Below are 10316 nucleotides of genomic sequence, written 5' to 3'. Positions count from 1 at the left end.
CTCCATCCCTTCCCTTGGGCTGCGTTCCCAAGTTGAGGTTTCAGCCATGGCAAAAGGCACCGGAATTGGGTTGTCAGGGAGGACAAGGGAAAAGCGTTGAAAGCTGGGCACACGGGGCAGAACATCCAGACTTTATTTCCCCTCTTTTGTTGTTTCTCAGGTGTCGCAACCTGTCTTTGCCTGGTTTGCATAGGCAAGCATGTGCCGAGCCACCGATTGCGAAAGGCGGCGGTGAGAGCATCGCAGGGCCGGTGACGCCAGGCGGCTGCAGCCACCAAACCTGCTCTGGGGAGGAAGGCAGAGCTCTCACTTTTGGGCCTGGTTTTGCTGCTCTCCCCAAGCGCAGCAAAGCAAATGTTGTTTGCCTTTAATCTCTTTTCCTTATCGGGATCTCTGGTGCTACTGATAAGAGGAGCAGGGAAAGGTTTTCCAGACCCAGTTTGGCTTCCCGACGGACCAGGATGACCGGGGTCCAGGATGCTCCAAAGCAGAGACCCAGCACCAGGTACTTCCAGCACATCCCCTCTTGCTCGGTGACCTCCTGCTTGTATCCAGCATCCCCGATTGCAATCACTTCTTCATTGCTGGCTCCTTTGGGTGACTGTTTTGGTGTTTGCTCCGGTAACGCATAGTAATGCAACCTAATACACAAGGGAGAGCTGGAGGTGATGTCACAGCAGGAGGTGCAAATCCAGCTCGCACAACCCGTGCAAACTGTAACCTGCTCAGCAAACTGCTGCTGTGGGATGGCCGCAGTGATTTCCTACCATGGCTTGTGTGCAGTTCATACACGGTTTCACTCTGTACCTTAAGTTTTCACAGCCAAGATGCCTGCGTTTCTATGCTATGATAAAGGTACCCGCGCTTGAAGGGCTACAGCCTCATCTCTGGAGCTGTGTTGGGATGCTTCCGCCCCTGGATCCTACGTGGGGATGCTGAGCTGGGACACGGGAGCAGGATTGGGCACGGTGCCCACTGTCCCCAGCTTCCTGCAGTGGCTCTGGCCGGGACCTGGCAGCTCTCAGGAGCTTTGCAATGGCTGCAGGAGCAGGCAGAGCTGCATTGTGCTCGTGGTACCTGGTCTGAAGCAGAGGGGTGCATCGCCCCTCAGGGGGTGTGGGGGGACTGTGCTGTGGCTGCTGTGAGGAGCAGCGCAGAGGTCAGCGGGCGGCTGGGCCCGCTCCTGGCTGTGGCACATCCCCATCTCCTGTGCCTGCCCCATGGCAGAGCCTGGGGCTCCCTCCCCACCGCTGCTGCCCCCCATGTCCTCCCAACCCACATCCCCACCACCACCGCCACGTGTTCTGGGCCTGGCTGTGTTTACCGAAACAGGGCAGGAAAGCTCCCCCCCGGGTGCAGGAGCCTGAATCCGGGGGCAACTTTTTCCCCACCGATAAGATAACATTGAGGCGATTCAGAAGGGACAGAATCCCCTGGTCCTGGCGATACCGCGGTGAAGCCAATGCCCGGGGCAGCCGTGACACCGGGGTCGCATCCTGACGGGGCTGTTTCCACCCCGGTGCATGGTGCCGATGGGCTGCGTGGTGCTGAGCCCGGCTGTGACGGCTGCAGGGCCACGGTGACGTGGGTCTGACCCTGGGTTGCACCACGGCTGTTTGCGGCCGGGGTTTTGTCTGACGTTGGGGTTTAGGGCATGGGAGGGTTTGGTTTCAGCAGCGCTACGTGCGCGGGGGACCTGGCTGAGCTGCTCTGCTCTCTTCATGTGTTAAAGAGGGACAATAAATACCAGCTGGGTGTCTGTCTCGGTCAAAACAGCTTTTTCCTGCTTATTCCGGTGGGGACAACCCAAGCCTGGAGCGCTGCACCTTTTGGCCATGCCCTGGTGCCTTGTGCTGCTCCCAGGCAGCAGCAACGTGGACCCTTTGGATACCCTTGGGGCCATCCCTGCTGTGCAGGGTGGTTGGGTTGGGGTGAGGGGCTCCTGCTGTCCCTGTCAGCCCTGAGCATCCTCACTCGCAGTCCCTATTGCAAGCCCCTTGCACTTGCATAGGGGATGCTCCTGGCCCTGAGCTAGTCCAGCATGTGCTGGGGGAGCGGTGTCATGCGGCAGGGTCCAGACAGGGGCTCTAATGCATCCAATAGGTCTCTGTGCTGCAGGGTCTGGCTGCAGGAGGAGCTTTGGGTCTTGTCCCCATCTCTTGGGTTGGTGTCCCAAATGAGGATGGGAAGGGGTTAATGATGCCCAGATTTACCCCACTCCCCTCCTTGGGCCCATTTGGGTCTGAGCCCAGTGCCTTGATGCACTCGTTAAGGGTTAACCCTGGCTTAGGCTATTCAAATACCAGCACCCAGCTTGTTTGTTCAGGTAAATAAGGAAGGAATTGGATATAATGGGCAAAGGAGGCATTTCCTGAGCTGAGCACCTTGTATTCATTGCCGGCTTCCCCTCGCATGCTTTGGCTGGCTTCACCCACCCACCACCCTCAGAGCCGCCTGGGGTGCCCTGTCCTCATCCATATGCCCTGTCCCCATCCTGCAGTGGGGCTACAGGGACGGCACTGAGCAGGGCCGGGTGCTGCTGGCCGCCCTCCCTGCCGGTGCTGGGGCACCCTGCCTTGGGCCATGCGTGCGGAGCACCACAGGGATGGCTCTTCCCCCCCTGCGCTGGGACCTCTGCGGTTTCTGAGCCTCAAGGTAAGCCCTGCGCTGTACTGAGACCTTTCCCCCTTCCCGGGGGTCCTACAGCCCTTTAGGCACCCTTTTAGGGTGGATGTGGTGCCACCCCATGTGAGCATCCCCGCCCGCAGCTCCTTGCACCTCCAGGTGCCATTAGGGCTGAACAGGGACAGGTTGTCCCCCAGCGCGAGGTTCCTGGTGCTTCCCGGCATGGCATCACCTGGAATGAAATGGGATTTGCCAGTCGGAACCCCCTCCTGCTCAGGCAGCAATGGTGCAATGAAGCCAGAGCCCCTGTGGCCAGCTCACCCGGTACCCACAGGGACACTGAGCATCCCGCAAGCCCCTCTGCCCGGCAGGGAGCAGGGGACAACGTGCTTTGGGGCCCTGTGCTCTGTACAGAGCATCGCAGGTTCTGGGCAGCCCAGGGGTTGTCTCTATGCTTTGAACCCCTTTGCAAGACCTGCACGGTCTCAGCGTTGCTTCTCTGCTGGGTGGTTTTTTTCTCCGTGCTAAAGGCACATTGGCTCTAGGTTTGATTTTTGTGGTTCTGCTTGGTTAGTGAAACACAAACGCCGCTCAGGTGCCAAATCCCCCACAATATGGGCTTTCTCATGGGCAGGAGCTTGGCGGGGAGGAAGGTGCTGCTATAAATAGGAGCTTTCTGGCCCTGCATGGGGACACCAAGCTCTGCTGCTCCCTTTGGGGAACACAGAGCACCGGGGCTCCGCTCAGGCCTGTCCCGTTCCTCCCCCTGCTCCTGCTTTCCTCCCTGCACCGATGGCGAGGGCAGCCTGACCCAGGGTGAGGGGACCCGTGGGGACACTTGGTCCCCGCACCAGCGTCCATGCAGGTAACGGCAGGAGGAGCTGGGGGGTCATTGGTGGTGTTGGAGATGGCTGGGTGAGGAGATGGGGTTGCAGGGTCCATGGGATGGGCTGCATCCCTCCTGCGGTACCTCCAGGGTGAGCCTGGGCTTGCCCTGGCCCCAGTCCTGTCATTGCCAGTGACAGATCCAAGCCCTTGCCCTGGCTGAGGCGCAGATTTTGGCCTCCTTCTACCCAGAGATAAAGGGGGCTGTGTGGTTTGGACCTGGCCAAGCACCATGAGGATGGTGGGTGGATGGGATGCGCTGGCAGCACCCCAAACTGTCAGCAGCTTCTCAGCACCAAGGTGCTTGGTGCAGCCCTGGCTCATGCAGAGACCCCAGGTCCCTTCACCTGCTTTATGTGGGCCTCATGACATAGCTCGTGTCTTGTGCTGGCCAGCAGTTGTCTGGCAGAGGCAATGGGCTCCGTTGTCTCTCCGTGCCCCTTGGTGCTTGCATCGCCCTCCTTGGGGCCCAGGGAGGTGCGAGTCAGACCAGAGAGCAGGGGCAAAGCACCCAGATCACAGCCCCTCTTTGGGCAAAGAGAGGATTCCTGGGTCCATGGGGTCCTTGTCTGCCTCTGCCGTGCAGTGCTGAGGGATGTGGGGCAGGCAGAGCTGAAGGGATGGGTTAAAGACAAACCCCACTGTCCATGGCACTGCTTCAAGCAGTCCGGGGCAGCTCTGCATCCCCCATGTCCCCAATTCCTCTCTGGACAGCAAAGCTCATCCCTGTCCCCATCCTCAGTGTGGGAGCTGGAGGTGACCCCAGAGCCTGGTCCGATCCCACCACCCGGCGGCTGCTTGGGAAGGGCTTTGGAAGCACTTGGAGACTTGGGAGGCTTCCTGAGTGCCGGGGGCCAGCCCTGCCCGATCTCGGCTGTGGCACAACCTGTTTAACTGCGGATTTAATTCTCATTAACGGGATCATTGTTTGAGGGTGGCAGTTGGGCCCATTTCTTATTTATTTAATTCCTCTTGCTCCCAAGGGCTAATCCCAGCTCTGCTCCGTCACCGGTGCCGGGTCACTGCCCCGAGCAATGGGTTGTGTTTGCCAGGAGAGCTGGGGATGACACAGGAGATCATTGTCCTCGTCCTCAGACCCCTCAGCTGCGGCATCCGCTGCTTCCCCCAGCATTCCCTGCAGTGGGGCTGAGTCCCTGCAGCCCCGTGGAGCTGAGCCATGACCTGAACCCCTGGGGAGAGCAGGAGCCCTGTCCCAGCCCCACGCTTTTGGCTTGAAAGGAACGTGTTGGAGCTGTTTGGGCTGAGTTCTTGCGGTGCCCTTTGGGGCTCAGGAATGGCAGGAGCCTCCCGGCTGTGCCCTTGGTTGGCAGAGCTTTGTTGTGGGGATGGAGAAACCTCTTGGGTACTCAACGGCTCCATCCTGGTTTGGGATCTGCTCCTCCGCTACCCTGAGCCAGATCCTGCCCGTGGCAGGGTGCAAGCGTTGCAAGAACCAATTCTGTTATCACTTCCCCTCTTGCCCGGAGGCAGGATGAGCCCAAGGCTGCGTCGGTTCGGCTTTGCTGCAGGAAAGCTCTGGTGCGGAGCCCGTGCTCACCGCCAGCCGCATGGGAGAGCCAGAAAGCGCTTGCGGTGGCTGATGCAATGACCAAGGAGCCTTGTTGAGCTCGGGCAGGGGCTCTGGGGGTCCATGTGGCTCCGCGCTCCCTGTGAGCATCCCCCTGCGCCCGGGGCTGCCCCTCCTGCCTCTGCTTTTCCAGGGAACAGCACCCCGGGGAGAGGGGAGGGAAGCGGCTTCTCAGAGCAAACAGGTCCCACCCAGCCCGGCCGCCTGCGGGCGCAGCGGGGCAAAGTCAAACACGGGCCCCCGCCCTGGGAGTACAGCGCCGGCTGCACGGTGGCTGCTCGGCCCCAGGGATCGGGTCCTGCTGGTCCCAGCCGGGATGGGGAGAGGATGGGAGCGGGGCCGTCATCCTGCCCTGTGCCCTGCTGCTCCATGGCAAAGGATGCGCCAGGACCCCAGAGCATCCCGCAGACACTGGGGACGAGACCCCCGTCCTCTCCCCAGAGAGCCCCGGTGCTGTACATCGGGCTGGAGCTGCACAAGCTGTTACCGCTTCCCTTTTGTGCCGGGAGCAGCGTGGGGCTGGATTTAGCGCTGATCTCCTAAAGCTCTTCCTTTAATCCAGAGCGAATCAAGGAGAGGTTTGGAAGCCAGCGCCGTCTCTCAGGGAAACTGTTTGGGTGGCGGGGGGCAGCTGGGTGCTGTGCACAACCCCATGTGCCCATGGCCAGCCTCTCCCCTGGCACCCGCTTTCTCTTCCCAACGCCTCGGGGTGTCTCTTGGGGCAGTTTCTCCATGGATGGAGCTGTTCCCTGGTGTTGCTATGGAAATTCGGCAGGCTCATCCTCTTCTCCGTGGCCTCCGGGACTCCCGTGTGCTGGAGACAGATGGGGACAGGCTGATTTTGGGTAGTTTTTCTTGCAAGAGAATGAAAGGAAAGGTCTCATCTGGGGCTGTCCCCAGCCTCGGGGAGCTGGATTTGAGCGCTGTTGTGCAGGGGCATCCTTAGGTTAAAGCAGCAAGTCGTGCTTTCCATATGCAGATATCTGCCTGTACGGTTTAGGCATCCTCCGTTGCGCACAGGATGCCCAAGCAGGTCCTCAGAGCCCCTGCGAGGCACAGGGCATGGGGTTGGGACTGAACTGCTGCCAACCCAGTGTGGAATTCAGAGGGAGACCCTAAGAGCCCGTGGTGATTGGGACCTGCTTCTCCCTCCTGTCTGCTGCAGCAGTGCCCTCCCCAGATCAGGGCAGCCCCCAGCCCCATGGCTGATCCCAAGCCTGCATTCATCCAGGCGCTTGCAGGGAGCCGTGGGTCTCTTTGGATGCGTTTTCCCCTCTAACAGGCTTAGTTCCTCCCTTTGTGCCTGGCTGCTGGGCAGAGGGCAGGAGCCGGTGCCGGGCTGAGCATCTCCTTTCCTCTCCTCCTCTCCAGCAGGGTCGGAGCCGGTGCTGAGCTCAGCAATGGGCAGCGCCAGCCCCACGCTGAGCGCTCTGCCCCCCGGCCGCCTCGCCTGGCTGGACACTGCCCCACGGGACCCCCATAACCAGAGCTGGGGCTGCCCGAGCCCCCCCTCAGCCCCTCAACAGCCCCTGCCCGCTGTGTGCCTGCACTACTTCGACGTGGTTTACTCCGAGGACGTTGCCTGGACCACCGAGGACGTTGCCTGGACCACCAAGGACCTGGGGGAGCCATCCCAAAGCGGTGCCCAAGGTGGGCAAGGGGAGGCACAGAAGGAACCGGAGCAATGTCCCATCATTGACAGCCAGGGCTTGGGGCTGGGGGCCGAGGGGGACCTGCAGGCCAGCCTGCCCCTGGAGGAGCACTCACTGGAGCAGGTACAGAGCATGGTGGTGGGCGAAGTGCTGAAGGACATCGAGACGGCCTGCAAGCTGCTCAACATCGCTGCAGGTCAGTGTCCCCACAGCCATGGGGGGCAACCAGGGAGGGATGCGCCAGGGCAGGAGCTAAAGTGCAGGGTGCAGAGTCCGGTGCTGGGTGTGGGGTAACAACAGCGTGACTGAACCATGCCATAGAGCCAGGGAGCTGCAGGGACACGGCAACTTCCTCGTGAGCCCTTCCCTTCTCTGGAGCTGGGGGTCCCTTCCCCTCCCAGGGCATTGATGTGAGGCTGAGAGGCACCTCCATAACTGCATCTTGGGGATGCGCGTGTAGTGAGGACTTGGATTGTCCTTTTCGCCATCCCATTTTCCCTGGACATTAGGAATGGGCAGAGAAGTGTGTGGGATTGGGGACAGCCTGGAGGCAGCTGGCATTAACTGAGCTAGGGGTAGGATTGGGTGCAAAGGGAGCAGGACAGCCCAGGTCCGAGTCCCCTGGGGTACTGCTGCCATTGGGCATCACCGAGATCCTCCTTGGGGTGTTACTGCCTCCAGACCCCGTGGACTGGAGCCCCGGCAACGTGCAGAAGTGGATCCTATGGACGGAGCACCAGTACCGGCTGCCGCAGATGGGGAAGTCCTTCGAGGAGCTGTCGGGAAAGGACCTGTGTGACATGTCCGAGGAGCAGTTCTGCCAGCGCTCCCCTGCCTGTGGGGACATCCTGCATGCACACCTCGACATCTGGAAGTCCGGTGGGTGCTGGGGACCGCGAGGGGGGGCGATCCTGGCAATGGGAGATGCTCCTCTGATGCCTGCTCCTGCCTTCCAGCTGCCTGTATGAAGGAAAAAGCCAGCCCGGAAGATGGGAGATACTGCGATGAGTTCTGTGCGGACTCAGCTCCATCGGCCTCACTGCTGCATCGGACAGGTCTGGGGTGTTTGGGAGGTTGCTCCCTGTTTAATTGCCATTATCTGGTGTGTGGGAGCAGCTGCACCTGCAGCATCCATGTGGCTGCACTCCCTCTGCCCCACAGCAGCCCTTGCAAAGTGCAACCAAGGGGAAATGACCACAAGACTCCTGCACCCTGTGAGTCCCTGTGGGGCTGTGCCAGGGCAGGAAGGAGCTGTTTTCCCAGCTCCAAGATGGGGAGGACAAAGTGATGCTTCCAGACCCAGCCTCTGGAGATGGATGAGCGTTGAGCTGGGGTTTTCCAGATGAGGACTCCTGCAGGTCCCCAGGACAGTGCAGAGCAGCGCGGTTCCTCTCCTCCCTCATCTCACCCATCCCTCTCCACTGTAGGAGGTGATGCTGCCCAGGCAGACAGCGAGGTGGACTCATCCTGCACTGGCCAACCCATCCACCTCTGGCAGTTCCTCAAAGAGCTGCTGCTGAAACCCCACAACTACGGCCGCTTCATCCGCTGGCTCAACAAGGAGAAGGGTGGGTGCGCCGGTGGCCCCACGGTGGGTGCTGGCGGGTCCGGGGTGGCGGGGTGCAGACAAGGCTGTAACCCCCCCCGGGCCCTGTTTCTCTCCCAGGCATCTTCAAGATCGAGGACTCGGCACAAGTGGCGCGCCTGTGGGGCATCCGCAAGAACCGCCCGGCCATGAACTACGACAAACTGAGCCGCTCCATCCGGCAGTATTACAAGAAAGGCATCATCCGGAAGCCAAACATCTCCCAGCGCCTGGTCTACCAGTTCGTGCACCCGGTCTGAGGGGAGGCACCCGCGCCCCGGCAGGGACAGGGCACCCTCGCTGCCTTCCCCTGCCTCCCAGCCACAGAAACCATCTGCCAGCGCCAAGGACCGGGGTGCTGAGGGGCTCCATCCCACTGCCAATGGACCGCGGGACTCCTGTCAGCACCCAGCCTTGGAGAGGAGGGATAAGCCCCCGGCTAAGGGATAAGCACCAGTGTGGGGTTGATGGGGGGGAGATAAAGGCAGATTAAATCTGTGCCTGTCATGGGGCTCCCCACAACCTTGGTGCTCTTTGCCAGGGATTGACGGTGGGAGAGGAGCTGGGGGACACAGGAGTCCTGCCCTCAGGTCTCTTGCCCTGCCACATTGTCCCTTTACCCTACAGCCCCAGGGCATTGCCAGGACACAGGGGCCAAGCTGGACACCTCAAGATCCCCACGAGCATCAGGGGGATGAGAGCCTGTCCCCATTTCACCCCCAGCCCAGCTGTGGGACCTGCTGCCCTCGGTGCCCATTAGGAGTGATCCCGTGCGGTGCAGTGGGGCTGCTCTGGATTGACCCTAACAGAGCATCTCCTGGCCCTCAGCTCCGTTCAGGATGGGGGGGGGTTCTGCCCTTTGCTGCACCTCAGCTGTAAGGAAAGGGGCTGCCTGCATTTTGTGCTCACAGTGGCCAGGCTTCTCCCTCCCTCCTCCCCTCCCTCCCGGGGGCTGGCTGCGGGTGGCATCGCCCCAGCCATTGTTTGGGGAGGACAAAGCGCAGGCATGAGCTGGGACAATGGCATCTGAAGGGACGAGGGCACCTGCGGCCGCCCTTGGCTGTGCCCATGCGGGAGCAGCCTGGCACCAGCTGCACCCAGGGATGCCGGGACCACAGGCATCCCCTCAGATGGGCACATCCTCCCTTTGCTTCCCGGCTCCGCTTCGCCCCTCTGCAGGGATTTGGGGCATTTTGCAAAGGGAGCAGCTCTAGAAGGTGGGTGCAGGGCTGTCCACCATGGGCAACCCTGCAGTAGTGGGGTGGTCCCCTGAGTTGGGACCGCATCCTTGGGCATGGCATCACCCAGAGCCTCCCAAAGCCCCCGGGTCCTTGGCCTTGGCACAGAGCTCTTCCCTTGATTTGGATTTGGTTTTTTTGGACTGCCTGATTCCAGAGTTCTGGAAAAGGGAGGTGGCACATTTGCCACTTCCCTCTGGACAGTAAATCAGAAACACAGCCCCGCAAGCCTGGGCTGGGACAGAAACCCGGGGGTTGCTTAAACTGCACATTTCCCAACAGCCTGAGTTACCTGGCGACGTTGGTCTTTTATATTACATCTCTATTTGTTTATTTGCTCTCTGGTTTGGGCTGCTGGCAAGTTGTGGTTTAGGTTCAGATGATGGGGGGTGATGGGCCCCGGGCACCACGAGATGCTCTGTGGGAGCTTTAAAAGCAGAAAAAAACCCTGGTTCTTGGTGTTTTGGTTTTAATTTAACGTAGCTGCCTGTGATGGCTCCTGCCCTTTGGGGTTTGCCCTGCCTGTTTCGTACTGCTTATATGGCAGAGAAGCAGCCACGCTTCCTCCAGCCCTGCAAGCATCCCAGCTGGAGGGATGGAGGGCACTGAAGGAGCAGGGGAAGGAGGAAAACTGCCTTGGCCTCTGGAAAAATGGAGGGGGAGATAAGGGAAAGGGAGAAGATGTGTCTTGTGATTTCCTGCGTGCGACCGATGCTCCTGCAGCGGTGTGGGAAGCACCGGGA

General features: G+C 60.7%; 1 protein-coding gene across 1 annotated transcript; it reads left to right on the top strand.

The window, feature by feature from the left end:
* The first annotated feature begins 2208 nt into the window (after positions 1 to 2208).
* SPDEF (SAM pointed domain containing ETS transcription factor) lies at positions 2209 to 8879 on the top strand. The gene is made up of 6 exons (XM_061472010.1): positions 2209 to 2655; positions 6470 to 6946; positions 7432 to 7629; positions 7707 to 7752; positions 8173 to 8318; positions 8417 to 8879. The coding sequence occupies exons 2-6, from the start codon at positions 6499 to 6501 to the stop codon at positions 8593 to 8595; spliced, it is 1017 nt and encodes a 338-aa protein (XP_061327994.1). The 5' UTR covers positions 2209 to 2655; positions 6470 to 6498; the 3' UTR covers positions 8596 to 8879.
* The last annotated feature ends 1437 nt before the right edge of the window (positions 8880 to 10316 follow it).

The sequence above is a fragment of the Pezoporus flaviventris genome, unplaced genomic scaffold (genome assembly GCF_033815535.1).
Source record: "Pezoporus flaviventris isolate CSIRO_AGI_PZ_B2104156 unplaced genomic scaffold, CSIRO_AGI_Pfla_v1 ptg000069l, whole genome shotgun sequence".
Taxonomy (NCBI): Eukaryota; Metazoa; Chordata; class Aves; order Psittaciformes; family Psittacidae; genus Pezoporus; species Pezoporus flaviventris.
This window is presented reverse-complemented; position numbering and strand designations above follow the sequence as displayed.

Coding starts and splice junctions, on each gene's coding strand:
- SPDEF (XM_061472010.1), top strand. CDS start 6,499: ATGGGCAGCGCCAGCCCCACGCTGAGCGCTCTGCCCCCCGGCCGCCTC. Junction 7,630..7,706: donor CCTCGACATCTGGAAGTCCG/GTGGGTGCTGGG, acceptor CCTGCCTTCCAG/CTGCCTGTATGAAGGAAAAA. Junction 7,753..8,172: donor CCGGAAGATGGGAGATACTG/CGATGAGTTCTG, acceptor ATCCCTCTCCAC/TGTAGGAGGTGATGCTGCCC.